A 24,331-nucleotide genomic window follows, 5' to 3' on the forward strand; every position below is an offset into this window, starting at 1 on the left:
ATAAATGATTTTTTTTTTAATTTTAATCATGTAAATGATAAATTTCTTGTAACCACGAAGCCATTTAAGTACGAAGTCACTTTGACATTTTGTTTTCTTAACAATTATTTGATTATTTTTGATATTTATTACATATATTTTTTAATTAGAAAGTTGCTTTATATAAAATAGTTCAAGTAAAATACAAAAATGTTTTATTTTAAACAAGTGTTTTTTTTATTCAAAGAAAAATAATCTCATACTGAATTGTGACTTTTTGTCCTGTGACTTTTCGTCCGTGATTTTTTTGTCTGTGACTTTTTGTCCTGTAACTTTTCGTCCGTGACTTTTTGTCTGTGACTTATTGTCCTATGAATTTTTGTCCATGACTTTTTGTCGGTGACTTTTTGTCCTGTGACTTTCTGTCCTACATTCAACACCTCTAACATGGTATTTCAAAATTTTAATTTAAATCATTCGTACAACACTAAACCGAGATTGGTATTATGTTATGACATGCCACAGTGAATCCGGCACCATTGTTGTTTTCAATAAAAATTCATTAAATCCATGCAAAAGAAATATTATTTTTATGTTTGACAAAATCTTCGGGTTTCTTCAATCGAGAGACATAGAATATAAAGTAGACGCTTGTTAAAAATTGTCGTCGACAAATCAATATGTCAAGAGTCTTCCAACTTCCAGTTTATACAACAAGTGTCAAACATTTATAGGTGAATTTGTTTATACTGTTTAAAACAATTAAATTGTTTTTATTAACCATATATAGAGATTAAACGGTTTATTATGATTGTCAAATAGTCTTCTGTGACATTTAAATCCTCTTAATAAATTAAAAGATTTCATTTTCCAAACATTTTGAAATAAGAATATAAGTTAAAATAAAATATCCCAATAAATATATAATCATCCTTTTTGGAATAAAAACTGTTTTTTAGTTTATAAGTTGCTGCATATCTTCTTAGTTTTTATCCATTTTACCTTTAAAGGATTAAAACATATCTTATTACCCAAAACAAGTAAAAGAATGGATGAGACAAATAAAGTTTAATTCGGACATCTCATCCAAAACACAGGAAAGCCATATATATTTTAGTTTTAGCATTAAATTTTTAATCAATTTTGTCGCAACATAGCTGCAAAAACTTGGAATGACTACCCCATAAGAGAAGAAAACAATTGTTATCAATATCAATTTTTAAATCTTAATTTGTTTCCTGGAAGAGTAGTTCAAGCCAATGCAATTCGTGCTTATATTTAATGCTTTAATGATTTTTCTGCATAATTTATATAGTACTAGAACACATCCGCGACACCGCGGGTCCGTGACTGAATTAAAGTACATACGCCTTATTTTTAGTCTGCATTTTTAGTATTCGTATTGTCATCTGATATAGTCTTGCTGGTGCACAGTTTTCTCTGCTTTCAAATCGTTCTGTTTGAACCCGTCCTGGTTTTCTTACTGCAACCGGAAACTTGTGACAGTGTTTGAATTTATCTGTGTCAATCCCTGTATAATGTCGAAATTCAGGTGTGATTATGACCCGTGTATATAGCTAATCCCAAATGCACCATTTGGTGGTGCGCCTGTAGAGGCGGAACATACAGATTAGGTTACAAGTGACATACATGTATACTATTGGTGTCGGTATCGGATTCGATCCGGAACTTGTTAATTATTGGTAATATTAATTATACGGAAAACAAAAGAGCCTGGAGTGGTGGAATTTTTAATCAACACCATTGTCCTATATTAGTTATATATAAAGTTGAATTATTTGATTCGTCGTTTTTACGTCATGTCGGCTAACAAATTGGACCTCGTTATTTCAGTAATATAGGTGCGTACATTGCATATGTCATGTCAGGATGGACTGAGTTTGCTTTTATTGTGTAGTTCTTGTGGGATTGGTATGCTTGCTTTGTTTTAAACTTGCACTCTTTAAATGTTTTGTGTGTACATGTAATAAGACGATCAAAATCACAATAGAGCTTACGGTTTTTGTATACTAGAATTCGTCTATAAACTTGTGAATGAACTTGATATAGTACATTTGTCGCTGGAATGTACGACCTTGCATGCAGAGAAAAAATGCATAACATAACACAATACGCTTGTAATTAGCATTGCTCTTAAAACAGGCATATTAGGTGAATATCCAAACTAATAATGTAAATGTTTAATTCGTCACGTAGGACGTTTAAAGTTGTATGTGTAAGACGACAATTATCTGATACATGTATAAGAGAAAATATTATTCCCGATAAGTGAATTGTAGATGAGATACAAAAAGGTTAATGATACATTTATATTATAATTATTAATTCGGTGTATTAAAAGAAGTTTTAATTGAAACAAAAACAAATTTAGTATATCATATGGTAATATGGATGTAATATTATATTTTCGTAAAAAAGAGGCGAAAGATGCCAAAGGGAAGACTAAAGACTTACAAGTTGAAAGAGAGACCGCTAAAATATGGAAAAAAACGAAATACGACGAAAAGGCAAACGGCAACAGTCTTCGAAACACATCATAAAAAACGGTGTTCCGGAATGGTTATCAGATCCTGCTCCAATTATAACACTCGTCGTGTTACTCCTATAAAATATGTTGATATATTATATCAAGTGATTCCATGTATTCATCACGCAATAGCGGATTTGTAATTGACTCTTATCTAATCCGAAGACATCATCAATTCGTTAACCATCGATCATGTAAATTTTGTATAAACCATAAATCTATAAATATGTGTTATTAATGGCTGTGTAGGGATTGTTTCAATGTACATTTGTATTATTATATTATGGAATGTCAAATAACTTACAATCCATATGTGACACAACAATAGGAAAAAAATCATTATTATCATTCAAGATAGTTGCTACATATATAAAATAAGGAGATTTGGTATGAACGCCAATGAGACAGAATGGTACAGGCCAAGAGGACACAAACAACTAAATGTAAAAAAAATGTAAATGAGTAGTGGGGTGGAACCGTAACACTGTCGGTAGAGAAGTAGACACAGGGTTACGTTATCGTATCTTATTCATGTCAGGAGCCTTGTCAATGGTAACGTTATCGTATCAAAAGCAAAAATATCGCAAGATCTAAATAGATTTTGGATATTTTTACCCCTCCATCTGTTTAAAATCAAGTTCACTAGACCCGAAAGAGTTACGTAAAAGAACATAGAATAAAAATCATTACTGGAAAAACACTTAGATAATAACTAAAATAATAGCTTAATAAATTAAAAAACACAGACCTTCACCTGTACAAATAAAACCATTCTGAATATTATAAAGTGTCAAAGAATGTTTGCAACTTCTGTTCGGTATGCTTTAATCGCCAAGAGTCAAAGAAGATAATAGACAATTATTTTTATCTAAAAATAAGTAGATCACGTTTAATCATTCGGTCAAACTAAAATTGTCTACCACCAATGCTTGAATGTTGTATACATTCCTGAAAAATGAGTTAAAACTCTGTAATCATGAAAATGCGTTCATCTTAAATTTGGTAAATTATTTGTTTAATCGGAATAAAAGATATACATGATTTCGTTATGAACTATAAATTCCGCTTCGACATTCAAATTAAACTTAAACAACGAATATGATTAACTGGACATTGCTTGTAACTGGAAAATGAAAAGTTTATACAAACTAGCTGCTATTAGTTATAGTGAATACAGAGATGTGCAGTGTTCAGTGTGGACTATCAAGTTTAAGGTACTCTTAATGCATTATAGTCGTTACTGATTGTATACTTCTGTTAAATTAAGCTTAACTTTAAGGCAAACGTAGTGGTATACTTCTCTGCTGAATTCTCCAAAAGCATTTTACTACAAATCTGAATTGCATAATTATATAGAACTTTGAACTCAAAAATTTCTGCGTAAATAGGCAGATGCAGACATTCAGAAAGAAAGCCATGATTGTAATTAAGTTGAAATTAGTGAAGAGTTTTGTTATATTTTGACATGTTCGACGATGGACGAACGACAGTAGAAAAAAAAATTGAAAAATAAGTTTAAAAAATAATATTTTATCATCTCAAGATCTTATGATACTGGCGGAGGAGCCGGGGAGGGCACATAGGGCAATGCCCCCTCCCCCTACACACCTATACACTTTTTGGCAAAAGAATATTATTGAAATGAAAAAATGAAAATGAAAGAGGTCACTAACTAATTTTAGATTATTCAACTATTATAGGAAAGTTTTTTTTTCTTGTCACTTTCAGAATTTTGTCTCCCCACACACACACTTTTCAGTGTACACGCCACTGTATGAACAACACCAATCCGAGTGAGGAATACAAGGTTATTGTGTAGATTTATTAGAATAATCAAACAATCAATAAATTTAAAAAAAAAAGGTCCGGTTAAGCTAATAAAGTACGTTTATCGGTATCTTAACCTGTTTACAATGATTACGTAAAATAGTGCTTTCAACTTTGTGTTTACGATAAAACAGCAAACACAATGGCGTCATACGTACAATAACGGGGCATATTTTGCAAGTCAATCATGGCAGTGTAAGCAACAATTCTACTGCACAGTGACCGTCTAGTTTCACCTCTACCGTTAATCGGATTCTTTTTTCAAGAAGATAGTCCCTTTTTATATATAATTGGAATTTACAGTCCATTATTATTTTTTTTATAATTTCTCCGGTTTGTCTCGGTGTGCAACAGATCAATTGTATCGCATTTTAAGTGCTTTATGACTCATTAAGCATGGTCGGATCAAGGACTTTTGGAATGGGTGGGGCGTATTTCTAGAAAATAGAATATATACTGTTGAGCGGAAATTTTTGGACGATTTTATGCGAAAAAAAATCATAAATCGAGAAAAAGATGAGATTTTTTGGCGATCAAATGTGCGCACGACCCCTTCCCCCTTCCCCAGGACCGTCAGACACACCCATGTAACTGGTTTATTTAAATTAACATATGTAATGATAATTCATCTAACGGAATGTGATCTTACTTAGTCATTTTCAAATGATGCAAATGAAATATTTATTTCTTGGCGCAAATAAGTACTTTGTATTGGTGCAATGGATTTTTATTCAATACGCCGATTTAATATTTAATCGTCAAAGAAAAAATTGTTTGGTGCAAAGTATTTTTTTTTTTTTTCAAATTGGCGCAAATGCAATACGCTTATTTAATATATATAATTGTCAAAGAAGAAGAAAAACAGTGGAAAATGATTTAAAAAATAAGGCATTTGTATATCAAAGAACAATTTAGCTTGTCGACTTTTGTCCGAGACTTTGATATGATGCCATTGTTAAAAAAAAACCAATATTTAGACATGAATGCAGAATTATTAACCCAATGTAAAGGTTGTGGATATATCGCTGACAGCATCCACTAAGTAATACTCAGTTTGTTGACAGAACAGTTTTATGGGGAACAAAGTCAACCGTATTTATTCGTCTAAGTCCTTGATTAATTAAAAATTATTTCTGTCAGATTGTAAACAATACCTAATTAATATTGAATGCCCATATGAATAATTTATTCTAATTTAATTAAATATGCACGCTAATATAATCCAAATCCTGCAATTATTTCATATTTATCCTTTCATCGATTTTCCCCCCACTGTTTTTGTTACCGGCTGGGTAATTTAAATAGAGTTAATTTTTCACCTATTAAGAAATAACTAAAACAGGTCAAAATTTGTAACTGGACATCGGTCAAGCTTAGTCCGTTACCAATGTAAACAAATACAAACAATTATATATTGATTACACAATAGATGAATGGTCACTCGTTCACAAACTACACAGGATTGTAATCATGAACCAACAAAAAGGTAAAAGATTATTTTAATATGAATATTATGCAAATTGTTAAAAATTTTACCATTTTTAAAAGTTTTAACAGGATATGAATATGCTTCACACAAGCGTAGACAAACAAGTTATGAGGCTGAAATTGTGCATGGTAATTTTATACATGTATAATATAATATCGGTCGCACAGAAATGCAATGAGGAATCCAAAATACGTGCAATTAAAAACGATATCATAGTTTCAACTACCATATTCTCGACATAGATAAAAAAATATATCGATATGAAAAACAGACAGCGATATAAAAGCAATCAATGCATCATCAAGCTACATATATTATGCTGAATTTTATCGATTTTGAATAAATTTACAATTCATGGAAACTTATTTATTTATTTACATGTAATTAATAAATAATACTGAAAATATTATAATGTAATACACAGATAACATGGAAGTTAAATTAAAATATACGGGAAAGAAAATTAAAAATTAGTGAATACAGAATTGAAGGACATCCTCCCTCCACAATCCAGACCATCGTAAAAGGGAGTTCAATAACTAGAGAAGGATAAAAAACAATAAAGATAGTTTGATACATCTGACGTAAATAAATGTATTTCTTTGGTAATTTTTTTTTGTTAGCATCGATATGACTGTGAATTTCTTCAAAAAATAATGTAAAGAGAATTATGGGGTGTAAAAGTATAGATAATATATCTGTGGAAAATCAAAGAATTAGGAAATACATCACTGATTACAGAAATAAACGATGTACAGAATAAAGAAATCATCTACTTACAGAAAAAGTTAAAAGTAAAATCCTGTTCATGAAACTTTTACAGAATAAGCGTTATTTTTAAAGATGAAGAAAACTTTGATGACATTAGAATTTAAAGCATACAGAAATTTTACTCGGACCCCCATCCAGACCCTCATTTATCATACAAGGTTTTACACATATTGCTGAATTTCATTATTTCAATGTGGTCTAAATATTGTGATTTCTAGATAGTGTGTTTTGGTAGTATACGATGGTCATCTGTACATTCTAGATGTAATCTCAGTGTCGATGGGGGGGTTTCGGCAATTCAATTAACCGCTTCAATACCATTTTAAATAGTTTATGTTGTTTTCATAGTGCAACAGACAAAAGCAACACATTGGAAGAGAAAACTATATATTACTAATTTGTCCAAGGTAACACTGAAATGATCTTATGAATGGAAAGCATACAGTGAACCCTGTGTCGGTAATCACCTCTGGTAAACGGACAAAAGTCACAGGTCAGAAAGTCACAGGACAAAAAGTCACAGGTCAGAAAGTCGCAAATTTGATAGGACGAAAAGTCACAGGACAAAAAGTCACAAACAATTAGTTGACAATTGTTTGAATATATATAAGAAAGATCTTGAAATATTTTCTTTTTATTAAATATATTCATTGTCCGGTTTATGAAATTGTTCATGAGCATGGATAAATGATTTTTTTTTTAATTTTAATCATGTAAATGATAAATTTCTTGTAACCACGAAGCCATTTAAGTACGAAGTCACTTTGACATTTTGTTTTCTTAACAATTATTTGATTATTTTTGATATTTATTACATATATTTTTTAATTAGAAAGTTGCTTTATATAAAATAGTTCAAGTAAAATACAAAAATGTTTTATTTTAAACAAGTGTTTTTTTTATTCAAAGAAAAATAATCTCATACTGAATTGTGACTTTTTGTCCTGTGACTTTTCGTCCGTGATTTTTTTGTCTGTGACTTTTTGTCCTGTAACTTTTCGTCCGTGACTTTTTGTCTGTGACTTATTGTCCTATGAATTTTTGTCCATGACTTTTTGTCGGTGACTTTTTGTCCTGTGACTTTCTGTCCTACATTCAACACCTCTAACATGGTATTTCAAAATTTTAATTTAAATCATTCGTACAACACTAAACCGAGATTGGTATTATGTTATGACATGCCACAGTGAATCCGGCACCATTGTTGTTTTCAATAAAAATTCATTAAATCCATGCAAAAGAAATATTATTTTTATGTTTGACAAAATCTTCGGGTTTCTTCAATCGAGAGACATAGAATATAAAGTAGACGCTTGTTAAAAATTGTCGTCGACAAATCAATATGTCAAGAGTCTTCCAACTTCCAGTTTATACAACAAGTGTCAAACATTTATAGGTGAATTTGTTTATACTGTTTTAAACAATTAAATTGTTTTTATTAACCATATATAGAGATTAAACGGTTTATTATGATTGTCAAATAGTCTTCTGTGACATTTAAATCCTCTTAATAAATTAAAAGATTTCATTTTCCAAACATTTTGAAATAAGAATATAAGTTAAAATAAAATATCCCAATAAATATATAATCATCCTTTTTGGAATAAAAACTGTTTTTTAGTTTATAAGTTGCTGCATATCTTCTTAGTTTTTATCCATTTTACCTTTAAAGGATTAAAACATATCTTATTACCCAAAACAAGTAAAAGAATGGATGAGACAAATAAAGTTTAATTCGGACATCTCATCCAAAACACAGGAAAGCCATATATATTTTAGTTTTAGCATTAAATTTTTAATCAATTTTGTCGCAACATAGCTGCAAAAACTTGGAATGACTACCCCATAAGAGAAGAAAACAATTGTTATCAATATCAATTTTTAAATCTTAATTTGTTTCCTGGAAGAGTAGTTCAAGCCAATGCAATTCGTGCTTATATTTAATGCTTTAATGATTTTTCTGCATAATTTATATAGTACTAGAACACATCCGCGACACCGCGGGTCCGTGACTGAATTAAAGTACATACGCCTTATTTTTAGTCTGCATTTTTAGTATTCGTATTGTCATCTGATATAGTCTTGCTGGTGCACAGTTTTCTCTGCTTTCAAATCGTTCTGTTTGAACCCGTCCTGGTTTTCTTACTGCAACCGGAAACTTGTGACAGTGTTTGAATTTATCTGTGTCAATCCCTGTATAATGTCGAAATTCAGGTGTGATTATGACCCGTGTATATAGCTAATCCCAAATGCACCATTTGGTGGTGCGCCTGTAGAGGCGGAACATACAGATTAGGTTACAAGTGACATACATGTATACTATTGGTGTCGGTATCGGATTCGATCCGGAACTTGTTAATTATTGGTAATATTAATTATACGGAAAACAAAAGAGCCTGGAGTGGTGGAATTTTTAATCAACACCATTGTCCTATATTAGTTATATATAAAGTTGAATTATTTGATTCGTCGTTTTTACGTCATGTCGGCTAACAAATTGGACCTCGTTATTTCAGTAATATAGGTGCGTACATTGCATATGTCATGTCAGGATGGACTGAGTTTGCTTTTATTGTGTAGTTCTTGTGGGATTGGTATGCTTGCTTTGTTTTAAACTTGCACTCTTTAAATGTTTTGTGTGTACATGTAATAAGACGATCAAAATCACAATAGAGCTTACGGTTTTTGTATACTAGAATTCGTCTATAAACTTGTGAATGAACTTGATATAGTACATTTGTCGCTGGAATGTACGACCTTGCATGCAGAGAAAAAATGCATAACATAACACAATACGCTTGTAATTAGCATTGCTCTTAAAACAGGCATATTAGGTGAATATCCAAACTAATAATGTAAATGTTTAATTCGTCACGTAGGACGTTTAAAGTTGTATGTGTAAGACGACAATTATCTGATACATGTATAAGAGAAAATATTATTCCCGATAAGTGAATTGTAGATGAGATACAAAAAGGTTAATGATACATTTATATTATAATTATTAATTCGGTGTATTAAAAGAAGTTTTAATTGAAACAAAAACAAATTTAGTATATCATATGGTAATATGGATGTAATATTATATTTTCGTAAAAAAGAGGCGAAAGATGCCAAAGGGAAGACTAAAGACTTACAAGTTGAAAGAGAGACCGCTAAAATATGGAAAAAAACGAAATACGACGAAAAGGCAAACGGCAACAGTCTTCGAAACACATCATAAAAAACGGTGTTCCGGAATGGTTATCAGATCCTGCTCCAATTATAACACTCGTCGTGTTACTCCTATAAAATATGTTGATATATTATATCAAGTGATTCCATGTATTCATCACGCAATAGCGGATTTGTAATTGACTCTTATCTAATCCGAAGACATCATCAATTCGTTAACCATCGATCATGTAAATTTTGTATAAACCATAAATCTATAAATATGTGTTATTAATGGCTGTGTAGGGATTGTTTCAATGTACATTTGTATTATTATATTATGGAATGTCAAATAACTTACAATCCATATGTGACACAACAATAGGAAAAAAATCATTATTATCATTCAAGATAGTTGCTACATATATAAAATAAGGAGATTTGGTATGAACGCCAATGAGACAGAATGGTACAGGCCAAGAGGACACAAACAACTAAATGTAAAAAAAATGTAAATGAGTAGTGGGGTGGAACCGTAACACTGTCGGTAGAGAAGTAGACACAGGGTTACGTTATCGTATCTTATTCATGTCAGGAGCCTTGTCAATGGTAACGTTATCGTATCAAAAGCAAAAATATCGCAAGATCTAAATAGATTTTGGATATTTTTACCCCTCCATCTGTTTAAAATCAAGTTCACTAGACCCGAAAGAGTTACGTAAAAGAACATAGAATAAAAATCATTACTGGAAAAACACTTAGATAATAACTAAAATAATAGCTTAATAAATTAAAAAACACAGACCTTCACCTGTACAAATAAAACCATTCTGAATATTATAAAGTGTCAAAGAATGTTTGCAACTTCTGTTCGGTATGCTTTAATCGCCAAGAGTCAAAGAAGATAATAGACAATTATTTTTATCTAAAAATAAGTAGATCACGTTTAATCATTCGGTCAAACTAAAATTGTCTACCACCAATGCTTGAATGTTGTATACATTCCTGAAAAATGAGTTAAAACTCTGTAATCATGAAAATGCGTTCATCTTAAATTTGGTAAATTATTTGTTTAATCGGAATAAAAGATATACATGATTTCGTTGTGAACTATAAATTCCGCTTCGACATTCAAATTAAACTTAAACAACGAATATGATTAACTGGACATTGCTTGTAACTGGAAAATGAAAAGTTTATACAAACTAGCTGCTATTAGTTATAGTGAATACAGAGATGTGCAGTGTTCAGTGTGGACTATCAAGTTTAAGGTACTCTTAATGCATTATAGTCGTTACTGATTGTATACTTCTGTTAAATTAAGCTTAACTTTAAGGCAAACGTAGTGGTATACTTCTCTGCTGAATTCTCCAAAAGCATTTTACTACAAATCTGAATTGCATAATTATATAGAACTTTGAACTCAAAAATTTCTGCGTAAATAGGCAGATGCAGACATTCAGAAAGAAAGCCATGATTGTAATTAAGTTGAAATTAGTGAAGAGTTTTGTTATATTTTGACATGTTCGACGATGGACGAACGACAGTAGAAAAAAAAATTGAAAAATAAGTTTAAAAAATAATATTTTATCATCTCAAGATCTTATGATACTGGCGGAGGAGCCGGGGAGGGCACATAGGGCAATGCCCCCTCCCCCTACACACCTATACACTTTTTGGCAAAAGAATATTATTGAAATGAAAAAATGAAAATGAAAGAGGTCACTAACTAATTTTAGATTATTCAACTATTATAGGAAAGTTTTTTTTTCTTGTCACTTTCAGAATTTTGTCTCCCCACACACACACTTTTCAGTGTACACGCCACTGTATGAACAACACCAATCCGAGTGAGGAATACAAGGTTATTGTGTAGATTTATTAGAATAATCAAACAATCAATAAATTTTAAAAAAAAAGGTCCGGTTAAGCTAATAAAGTACGTTTATCGGTATCTTAACCTGTTTACAATGATTACGTAAAATAGTGCTTTCAACTTTGTGTTTACGATAAAACAGCAAACACAATGGCGTCATACGTACAATAACGGGGCATATTTTGCAAGTCAATCATGGCAGTGTAAGCAACAATTCTACTGCACAGTGACCGTCTAGTTTCACCTCTACCGTTAATCGGATTCTTTTTTCAAGAAGATAGTCCCTTTTTATATATAATTGGAATTTACAGTCCATTATTATTTTTTTTATAATTTCTCCGGTTTGTCTCGGTGTGCAACAGATCAATTGTATCGCATTTTAAGTGCTTTATGACTCATTAAGCATGGTCGGATCAAGGACTTTTGGAATGGGTGGGGCGTATTTCTAGAAATAGAATATATACTGTTGAGCGGAAATTTTTGGACGATTTTATGCGAAAAAAAATCATAAATCGAGAAAAAGATGAGATTTTTTGGCGATCAAATGTGCGCACGACCCCTTCCCCCTTCCCCAGGACCGTCAGACACACCCATGTAACTGGTTTATTTAAATTAACATATGTAATGATAATTCATCTAACGGAATGTGATCTTACTTAGTCATTTTCAAATGATGCAAATGAAATATTTATTTCTTGGCGCAAATAAGTACTTTGTATTGGTGCAATGGATTTTTATTCAATACGCCGATTTAATATTTAATCGTCAAAGAAAAAATTGTTTGGTGCAAAGTATTTTTTTTTTTTTTCAAATTGGCGCAAATGCAATACGCTTATTTAATATATATAATTGTCAAAGAAGAAGAAAAACAGTGGAAAATGATTTAAAAAATAAGGCATTTGTAAATCAAAGAACAATTTAGCTTGTCGACTTTTGTCCGAGACTTTGATATGATGCCATTGTTAAAAAAAAACCAATATTTAGACATGAATGCAGAATTATTAACCCAATGTAAAGGTTGTGGATATATCGCTGACAGCATCCACTAAGTAATACTCAGTTTGTTGACAGAACAGTTTTATGGGGAACAAAGTCAACCGTATTTATTCGTCTAAGTCCTTGATTAATTAAAAATTATTTCTGTCAGATTGTAAACAATACCTAATTAATATTGAATGCCCATATGAATAATTTATTCTAATTTAATTAAATATGCACGCTAATATAATCCAAATCCTGCAATTATTTCATATTTATCCTTTCATCGATTTTCCCCCCACTGTTTTTGTTACCGGCTGGGTAATTTAAATAGAGTTAATTTTTCACCTATTAAGAAATAACTAAAACAGGTCAAAATTTGTAACTGGACATCGGTCAAGCTTAGTCCGTTACCAATGTAAACAAATACAAACAATTATATATTGATTACACAATAGATGAATGGTCACTCGTTCACAAACTACACAGGATTGTAATCATGAACCAACAAAAAGGTAAAAGATTATTTTAATATGAATATTATGCAAATTGTTAAAAATTTTACCATTTTTAAAAGTTTTAACAGGATATGAATATGCTTCACACAAGCGTAGACAAACAAGTTATGAGGCTGAAATTGTGCATGGTAATTTTATACATGTATAATATAATATCGGTCGCACAGAAATGCAATGAGGAATCCAAAATACGTGCAATTAAAAACGATATCATAGTTTCAACTACCATATTCTCGACATAGATAAAAAAAATATATCGATATGAAAAACAGACAGCGATATAAAAGCAATCAATGCATCATCAAGCTACATATATTATGCTGAATTTTATCGATTTTGAATAAATTTACAATTCATGGAAACTTATTTATTTATTTACATGTAATTAATAAATAATACTGAAAATATTATAATGTAATACACAGATAACATGGAAGTTAAATTAAAATATACGGGAAAGAAAATTAAAAATTAGTGAATACAGAATTGAAGGACATCCTCCCTCCACAATCCAGACCATCGTAAAAGGGAGTTCAATAACTAGAGAAGGATAAAAAACAATAAAGATAGTTTGATACATCTGACGTAAATAAATGTATTTCTTTGGTAATTTTTTTTTGTTAGCATCGATATGACTGTGAATTTCTTCCAGCCATCCGTCTTTTTGTTTGATCAGTGGCTATATATATATATAGAATCTAAATCTAATATACCTTTAATCCAATATGCATTAAACGATTAACCCCAACGTAAAAAAAAAAGATAACATGGAAGTGGAGCACGGCGTTGAGGGTGTTAAGAAACGCCACCCCTCCTTTCGCAATTTATAACTGAAATTTGTGTTTTCTATTCATTTTTTAGTTCCAGGTCCCGTTTTGCAAATTTTCAGTCCCCCACTCTATTGGATTTAACATGACAAGTTAAAAGCATACTGATCATGTCTGGACACATAAACAAACTCTCAAACGATTGTTTGTATTCAAAAATCGGTCATCAACTTAAACATTGTTATTTGTTATGGTATTACCGCATACAGAAAATAATTCCGACGTAATCCATGTTTATATGTTTATACATAAGTAATGTATTTATATAGTATATTTATTTGATTTATTTCAATGTGACGGGATTGCGAGAATATCGATACAAAAATAAACAAAAATTAAAAACAAGCTTCATATAATCGCTAATTACAACTAGAGATAGTCACAAATATTAAAATATATAGTTATTTTTTTTCAGTACATCCTGGACAAGATGGGTCACAGCCACCAGCATATACTAACCAACCACCAGCACTGCCACCAGGTTTGTTTTTAGTAATAGCTATACAGTTCTCTGACCGTTCTCTTCGGGAAATTAACCACTGAAGAACACAATAGCGTTCAGGAGAATTAAACGGTCACATAAATGAACCCGTTCATATATACAGAAGGAACATACTATTTTTTTACTCCTTTTTTTACGCATTCTCCCTTTATGATAAACATGTATAAATGTAAGATGTCGTTGAAAACACTGAACGATTTATTTGTAATACGAAAATGTAGAAGACAATTCCTTAAGTTTGATAAACGTCAAATTGTCAGTTTTTGTTGTGTTCGATATATAGATCCCTGCCAATAAAGTTTGATGCCAAAATTTTAGGTAGCTAAAGTGGGAAAAATTCAAGATGAATTATTTAAACTAAAGGGGTCGCAGGCTAACAAAACAATGTAAATCTAATTTTTCCGTAGCAAGTTGCAACCATAGCCAATTTTACATCTAAAATCATTTGATACGAACGAAAATTCTTTGGAACACCGAATCAAGTCCACTCGAATATGATTGCCAATGAGACAACTAACCACCAAAATAAAGTCTGCTATTCACATCTCATTGTTGAAAGCAAGTAACAAATATGAGTCTCAATATGTAAATGTGTTAGTACCAATGTTTGGGGAGTACGTATGGAAATAAAGTTGGATTTCTTGCGTATTTCTTGCGAAGTATCCCTGTTACTGTTTATACCGTAAGGTTCAAAAATAGGCTTAATAATTATCCAAATTTGAAAAGGGAGTTAAGAATTTAAATAAATATTTGTGAAATAAGTCTCGTTGACGCTTTTAACTATTTAATCACTTGTTTTAAATATTCCATTTAAAGTACAAAGAATTTAAATTGGACTGTGGAATTATAAATGGACTTTAACACGATGTTAACATAATAACAAAATGACGTGTTCGGATAAAAAAATCGAATTAATGCTATGTCAATTAAATTTAGATTTTATAAATTAATGACTGTGAATGGTTAGGGTGAATTGACTTGTTTCTTGTAAAGGATACTTTACCTTAAAATAAACTACTGATGGCCAAATGTATTTTTGTTGATATTTGATAGAAAGCTGTAGCAAGCCCAAAAATTGTGAATGACAGGACAGATAAAGTTTACTAAACGAAGAAAAAAGGGTGTTCTTCAAATAACGTTTTAATTAATATGTTAAACAGAGGAAAACAAACGTTTCGCATATACAATTATGGGCCTTCAAGTGCAAACTGAAACAAAAACATATGTTTTAAGTGGCGAGTGGTATTCCTTCATAACTCCCTTAAATTTTTAATTTCACACCAAAGGGAGGTAATAAAACTCACACGAACTCTCAGTGTTTTGTTAATTAAGGTCTCCTTCAATTCTGTATTCCCCTAATTTTTTAAGCCATTTTTCTCCATTTTTTATAAATTTTGTACATTATTCTCTATTCGTTATATTTTGTGCCCTTTATTCTACACCTTCTGCCCATTATTATCTATTCTGTAAACTCCATCCAGGCCCTCATTAAATATATATTTGACTCTCTGAATCCATACTTGATTTGTAATTAACTTATGAAAAAAAACTTAATATATGAGTATATATGTATACAACTCTCGTCTTTATGCACTATAAATCATGTTAAATGTCTTGTTGTGGAAACAACCTGTAGTTGACGACAAATGTTTGTTAATCAATTATTCTTAATAAGTATCAATATTTTTATTATTCTACTATCAAAAATGTCAATATTGACTAACCTAGAGAGAGGACAACTCAATATTAGGTCACAAGTCCAACACAGGGGACAGAGTTCCGGACATTTCATGTGCTTTCGTCGAACAAACTTTATAACCTTTTTTTTAGCCAGGTACCTTTTTGATAGTGCTACGATAAGTCACAAAAATTTAATTTCCTTGAAGCTGGCAGAAAACACAACTATTTGTGTCAGACTACATTTTCTGTGTTTCAAATTTGCTAGGTGTCAAGAAATTCTGATTGATAATATTCCCTAATTTGAAACGTTATGGCTATAATTATCAAATGGTAGTAAAAAATATTAATTGCTACAAGTTTTTGTTTTATCTGATTACTATAAACCGGTATTTATAAAAAATAAGCTGATTGAATTTAAAGAACAAAATATTCGTTTAGCAAAAATTAAGACACCTTTTAGATGTTTGAGTTGTTCACCCCGTGTCAATATCGGAAAGTTAATAAAATCTTGTTGAAATTGGATACTTTTGTAGTTTTGAAATGAAATGACAAATAAAATTCATAATATGGAAGAGGAAATTTCTAGAAAAAGTCCTTACTGCTATTGAACACTAAAAAAGACTTTTGCAGCAATTAACATGATTTATCATAGTCTTAATTGTTGGATTTCTAGTTATGCCCAGATATTTTTTTTAATTGCCTCCTCGAAAATACTCATGATACTTTTAGCTATGTATTTTTCCACTTAGTAGTGTTATGTATACGCTATGGATATTCAATTTGTTTCAAGTGTGCATACATGATAAAAATGCGTTAAAGTGTAATTTTCTATGTTTTGAAATATCAATTATGCTACATGTGTTTGTTTGTTGTGTTATTATGTAGAATTTTAATCTGTTTTTACTTGTATCAAATCATTTGTAACTTGTTCCCCTTTCCATCTGAGTTACACTTGTATTCTTATATTTATGTGTTTCATTATTGCAGGATTACCTCAAGCCAATCAACAACAATGGATGCCGGCCGTAGGTGCTGCTGCAGGGTGTCCGTCGGGACTGGAATACTTAACACAGATTGACTCAGTTATAATCAAACAGCAAGTTGATTTAATTGAGGGTATGGTTCATTTTGATTATAAATTCAAAAATTATTTTTGATAACTCATGTACTATGCAGTATACACTTAGAACAAAGGCGCTGATCAAAAGGCAATGCCTGCAAATCCATTTACAAGATGGACATTTTATTTGTCAGTACTAATTGATTACTAAATATCTAATAGCAATTATATATATTAGGCATACAATTTTGACGACAGTATCAATGAATTAATTCGTTTATTTTCACATACAAATAGATATTTTCTGTTCTGAATAAAAGAAGAATTTTGGGTAAAGTCAATGAAACATTAACAAAATAGCAAAAATCAAATAAAGTTAAATAATAATACATGTCTGTAATAGCCTCATGTAAAATGTCTTAGGAAAGATCTTAGTAAATAAACTCATCAAAGATACCAGGATTAAAATTCTGTATGCCAGTCGCCCGTTTCGCCTACAAAAGACTCATCAGTGACGCTTGAATAGAAATAATAATTAAAACGGTCAAATAAAGTACGAAGTTGAAGAGCATTGAGGACCCAAAATTCCTTAAAATTTTGCCAAATACAGCTAAGGTAGTCTATTCCTCAGGTAGAAAAGCCCAAGTATTTCGAAAATTCAAAGTTTTGTAAACAGTTAATTTATAATTATGACCAAATCAATGATAATAATGATGATTCCATGACTCAGATTATATCACTCAAATGTATTTTCTAGCAAAATAAAATGTATTTCATTTCTAATATTTTCTTTGTAGCCTTTGTTGGCTGGGAACAGGCAAACAAATATCAAATAACCAACAACCAAAACCAACAGATCTACTTTGCTGCTGAAGGTAAACTTTATTTTAAATTATTGTTTGTTAAAGTATGTATGATATTTTATAGTGTGCCTTTCTATGTTGTGATGTTACACTATTGTTTCAGGTTAGGGGGAAGGTTGGCGCCTGTTAAAACGTTAAAACCCTCTGCATTTGTTTGCACCTGTCCTAAGTCAGGAACCTGATTTTCAGTGGTTGTCGTTTGTTGATGTGGTTCATAAGTGTTTCTCGTTTCTTTTTTTATATACATTATACCGTTTGTTTTTCCTGTTTGAATGGTTTTACACTACTCATTTTTGGGGCCCTTTATAGCTTGCTGTTCGATGTGAGCCAAGGCTCCGTGTTGAAGACCGTACTTTGGTTTATTTTTACAAATTGTGACTTGGTTGGAGAGTTGTCTCATTGGCACTCATACCACATCTTCTTATATCTACATAATCCTTGTATTACACTGACATTACCATACAATACATGTAACTATTAATATAAAAATAAGAAGATGTGCTATGATTGCCAATGAGACAGCTCACCACCAGATACTAAATGACAGAGGGTTAACAACTATAGGACACCTTACGACCTTCAATAATGAGCAAAACCCATAACACATAGTCTGCTATAAAAAGCCCCGAAATGACAACTGTAAAACAATTCATCTTATGTACACAACAACAAACGAAAAACAGAAATGCCAATTAAGCGTGCATTGAATTGATTATTATTTTGAGTTAACAGAACTGAAGTACAGTTTAGAGAGGCGGGGTTGTCATTGAAGTTCAAGTCACGTTAGGTGGTATCACAATGAGAGCTGTCGGGGGGAGGAATATCGGCTCTAAAATGAAGAAGCATGGGGATCTATTTGAAAGAATTTAAATTTAGTGTTCTCGTTTGAACTGTTTCATGTTGTTCATGTCGTGGCCTTTTATAGCCGACTATATACGTATGAGTTTTTATCACTGTTGAAGGTCGTACAGTAGGTTGGCTTATACTTACATTCACTCCATTTGAACTCTGGTGGATAGTCGTCTCATTGGCAATCATATTGCATCTCCTTATTTTATATTTAAGGATACATAATGCAAATACAAAAGCGAGACAAAAGATATCAAAAGGATATTTAATTCATATGTCGAAAACAAACTGACAATGCCATGACAAAAACAGCACACAAAACACAACAAAGAAAACTAAAGACTGAGCAACATGAACCAATATGTTATATGCAACAATTACATGTAAGTCAAACTCGCTGGGACAAAATTTTCCACTCGATGTATAGTTTTATTCATAATTTTAGGAAATAATTTGAAAAAAAACACTATATTTTGTTTCTTATAAAGATTTGTCTAGAACATTAATAATCAAAACACACACAAACACTGGATTTATATTATATATCTCATTGTAGAATCATCTATGCTACAGAGACAATGTTGTGGACCAAGTAGAGGGTTCACTATCCACATAACAGACAATATGAACCAGGTAGATACCATATTACTACATGTATGAAGGTCTGGATGGGGAGTTCTTCATTACTATATTCTTTATTTTTTTTAACCATTTTTCTTTATTCTTTATTTATTTTACCCATTATTCTCTATTCTTTAATAATTTAATTTTGGATGTTACACGTCATCTGATTGGCTGAAAGTTTTTTGTCTATCAGCTCATAGACATAATTTTGTCATGTGACCGTGACGTCATCAGTTTTTTTCAGGATTTACTCCTTAAAAATGGAATTTAGAATTAAATTATAAGGAATACGCGGGTTATTCAGTGTGCACCACATTTCTGATGTTATTTCTTCATAGACAGAAAAAATATTACAATCATACCTTAATTGTTTTGGCCTATTTTTCTCTATTCTTTATTTTTTGCCATTTATTTTGCAATTTGTGCCCATTATTCTCTTTTCGGTAAACCCCATCCACACATAAGACCCACGCTTATCTTTCATCTTTTGATTTTGTTACAACTGATTTAAGGAAAGGGATGAGACGGAGATTTTGTGCCGGATTTTATCTTCTTAAACGATTGCAATGTATCTAGAAAACAATCGATCGTATTGTTATTTTTCATACAAACAGTCGCGACTATATGGAAAAAGTCATATGGTATCTGATGCTTATTCTATCTACCAGTTGAAATGTAACAAAATGACAAAAAATAACTTTCAACATCATATCCTGTTCATATATCTCATTGGCTTTTTGAAGAACTACGAATCGTAATTTATCAGAAATAAAATGATAAGTGTTTGAGCGTTCAGTAATGGTACACATTTCAGAAAGCCGTTATTTGCGGTTTTCTAGGTCTAAATGCCATAAGTTCATAAAGTTTAATACATGTAAATACCGGAATATAGTAATTTCATATCTGTTACATATTTTCAGGAAGTATTACGGCTAGTAAGAGATTTTAAAATGTTTGCTGGATGTTGCTGGTGCGCAACCGGAAGCTGCAACTGTTGCGCACACGAAGTGCGTATTGAAGCACCCATTGGTCATGTAATTGGATACGTACGGCAAGAGTAAGTTAAAAGTTACAAATGTCAAATTGAAAATATCTCAAAATTCATCTTACATGTATATTTTCCGCTACTATTCTGTACAAAGGCCGCTTAGGTCGTAGTTATTATAATAAGCCTCTTTTCTGTAACTAAGGACAGACAAGTTATCTGAATGAACACAAAATAACAGTCTCGGGCTTTAATTGACATGCACAGGGTTCGTTAAAAGGTTGTTATTTAATATTTATACTACATAATATTGGTTGAACTGTTTAAATATAGACGGAACAAGTTTCTATCGCCAATGATATTTGACATGGCTACTATCGACTTAGCCAATTACCAACAATTAACTCGTCTAGTCTTCATTTCTCTAGAGTAAGCATTGTAAAGTAAACGCAATCATTTTTATCTTACTGAAAATAATGAATTTTCAATGGTATTTTTGATCGCCATGTAAATCAATTATACTACGACTACTTTTATTAAACCAATCATCGGCCAATAAAAGGCATGTTACATTTAATGATTATAAATAGACACAAGTAAATAAACAATAATTGTAATACTAATGATATGAAGTTAACTACAGAAGTTGGTTTTTTTTTTATTGTAAAACATTTTTAAACAATTAAAGCCACAGTGGTGAATATTTATTCATGTTTACATGAAAGAAACCAAATAAATATGTTCTCTGTATCTAGATTCAGAAATAAATACATATTTTTAAAATCAGAATGTAACACATCTTGTCGTTGTTGTTCGAATGCTGGACATCCCATCAGAAAATGAATGTTATCTTCAACTGAAGATACTATGAAGAGTATCTAATAATTTATCAAAATTTCCATTGTTTAACAGACAGAGTTGCTGGGCTCCAAGATTCACAATTAAAGATGCCGACCACAATGATATACTGAAAATAAATGGTCCCTGCTGTGTACTCAGTATGCCATGCTGTGAAGATGTTTTTATGGTAAGCGAAAAAAAATTGACTTTCTCATGATACATTGTATATGAAAAATTTAAAGAGGGACTTCAGGGATATACGCCTACAGAAATGCACTCTTAATATTACAAAGAATGTGTTCCCCACATTTCCTATTTATAGCAAAAACTTCATCAAGTTGTGTGTTTTCATTAAACGGTTTTTTTTTTTCATTTCAATTTTTGTTTATATATAAACTATAATAGAGGACAACATATGTCACTGTATTCATTTATCTGTTCAAATTTAAAATCATCTTGAGTTGAATAGACATAAATAAATACGAGCTCTAAACACGCGTAATATATTATGTTGTACATTTTTGTAATTATTATACATTTTAGCTTAAGAATCTAGAAGAAACATCAGACATTGGAAAGATTTCGAAAAAACCAGGAATGGCAGAATTATTTACTGATGCAAATACATTCGGAGCTAACTGTAAGTAACTTTAAAGCGCGTATGAATTTCCCGTATTGTTTGGTCCTTAAACAAACGAACATAATATTTTGTCCTACATATTCATTCACTTATAATAGCATTAACAGTACCAATTTTTCTGCACCAGATGCGCATTTCAACAATAGATATCCCTCCAGTGATGCTCGAGCCCAACTTTTTGGAAAATCTAAAACTTATAAAACAGACAAAGAGCTTATAAATCGATCAAAAAGGACAAAAAAGTAGAACCAAATTCGGGCAAGGAATCAGAGCAGAGAGAAAGATATATCCCTTAATCTAAAATAATTTCCAAAATTTTGTAACATCAAATTTTAATTACACAATATCCGTATTTTTATGCCAGTACCGAAGTAGTGGCTGGTACATGTAATACCCTCGATTGACCCTGTGGTATTTATAGGATTAAAGGTACCAATATTTTTGCACCAGATAAATGTAAAGATGTTCGTGTGTTCTTTTATTTTTACATTTGCATGATGTTTATAAATTATAAAGTATTCAGTTTCAAAGCCACAATGGATATTGTTGTCCGGCTTTGTTTGAAGTTTCGAGGAATCTTATAGATAAAGTAGCAAGATTTAAACAATTCTAAACAACAATTAATTATATAACTTGTTATATTGTACTTTCAGTTCCCATGAATCTTGATGTGAAAGCAAAGGCATGCGTTATGGGAGCAGTTTTCTTGATTGTAAGTTTCTTTTATTAGAATAGATTTTTCAAACATGACGAGAAAACAAGAAAATTATTCATGCATTTTTTAAAGTGAACAGAACTAGATATTAGAAAACCACATAAACAATGAGCAATACCATATAAAAATAAAGAGATGTGGTAGGATTGCCAATGAGTCAACTATCCATCAAAGATCAATGAAGTGGATGTAACCAATTATGGGCCTTCAACAGTGAGAAAAATCCATACTGTATAGTTGGCTATTAAAGGCCCCGACTTGAAAAATGTGAAACAATTCAAACGAGAAAACTAAATGTATATTGAAATATGACTTTTCAAAGAATTAAAGAGTCCGTTAAGTTGAGTTTGAAACTGTCAAAACAGAAAAAATGTTATACATGTGGATCAAAAAAATGAATTGAGAGTGAACAAATATATAATATATAATTAAAAAAAACTAAATGTAATATTTTTTGTTACAGGATTTCATGTTCTTTGAAGGAGCTGGTAACAAAATGATGAGTTATAACTAGAATCATATGTAAAAGTGAAGGACTCTCACTTAATACTCTTAATTACTGTCAAGTTGAATTTAATATATTTATTTTGAACTAGTGCTTGGTATTTATTCTGTAAAATGCATGAATACTCCGCTGTTCCAATAAAGATGATTGTCTAGAGCATAGAAATGTTTTTCTTTATATTCAATTCAAAAGTGACATAAAAATCTTTATGAAGATTCATATACGCATATGCAGGGAATGTCCATGTTTTTTGCAGTGATCAAATTTAATTTCGGTTATAATGGATTCAACATGGACTTTATTTGGAATATATATTCAAAAGATGCCGATGCTCAAATATCTCATACTAGTACCTCAGTAACGACGATCATTAAAGTAGAAATAGTTAGAATCACAAGAACTTTAAGCGGATGAAGACCAAGTGCGTTGACAGGATCAGTAACATCTGCTATCATATGCATACAGGAGCATAGGAGTGAGACATAGTGCGTCGGCATGGTCAACCCGAGTAAGCAATTGAACAGTCAATCATTACGTTTCGGCTGTGGTAGACGATTTGTTATTCCATGCGTTTAATTAGTTATTCACAATAATTTAAAAGCTATGACATGTGCTATAATTTTAATGTAAATGCCAGTGTAATGCTAAGTTTTTTGTGTTTCTATGGTCAATCTGCTGTAGAATGTTTAAACCAAATAAAAATCCTCTAGCTGGGTCGCACAATTAGTTTACTTGGAATATACGGCCATCAATTTGAATACAAATCTGTCAAACACATGAATATGTTGTCAACCAAAAAGTACAGCATTCTACTTTTGTGATCATAAGAATAAGCGTGGTTCTTCAAAAAGTTGCTTTGCATCGATCTAGCAACTGGCATTCTAGTTTGTCATTCTAAAAACACAATTTAATGAGAAGATGTTGATTCAGTTCAGTTTAAAATGTTGAATAAGGGGACGATTATTTGATTTTCTGGGGAGGAAGATTTTGAACATAAATATCCTGATCTGGAAAGAGCTGCAAAATAATAAACTGGCATTAGACAGGATTAAAATGAATATTCTGCAACAGAAAATGCAGGAATCAATCGTAAAAAAAAGTG

General features: G+C 31.1%; 1 protein-coding gene across 2 annotated transcripts; it reads left to right on the forward strand.

Moving 5' to 3' along the window:
- Positions 1-5,783: 5,783 nt before the first annotated feature.
- Positions 5,784-23,956, forward strand: LOC127720187 (phospholipid scramblase 1-like). 2 transcript variants are annotated; one of them, XM_052226663.1, is made up of 10 exons: positions 5,784-5,840; positions 14,382-14,447; positions 17,136-17,264; positions 18,006-18,083; positions 19,477-19,553; positions 20,465-20,601; positions 21,442-21,556; positions 21,913-22,009; positions 22,663-22,721; positions 23,188-23,956. In XM_052226663.1, exons 1-10 carry the CDS (start codon positions 5,825-5,827, stop codon positions 23,236-23,238), a joined length of 825 nt encoding a protein of 274 aa, XP_052082623.1. In that variant the 5' UTR covers positions 5,784-5,824; the 3' UTR covers positions 23,239-23,956. The 2 variants fall into 2 exon arrangements, with proteins under 2 accessions (XP_052082623.1, XP_052082622.1); XM_052226662.1 differs by lacking the exon at positions 5,784-5,840 and adding an exon at positions 13,080-13,136.
- Positions 23,957-24,331: the final 375 nt, after the last annotated feature.

The sequence above is a fragment of the Mytilus californianus genome, unplaced genomic scaffold (assembly GCF_021869535.1).
Source record: "Mytilus californianus isolate M0D057914Y unplaced genomic scaffold, xbMytCali1.0.p SCAF_11, whole genome shotgun sequence".
Classification (NCBI taxonomy): Eukaryota; Metazoa; Mollusca; class Bivalvia; order Mytilida; family Mytilidae; genus Mytilus; species Mytilus californianus.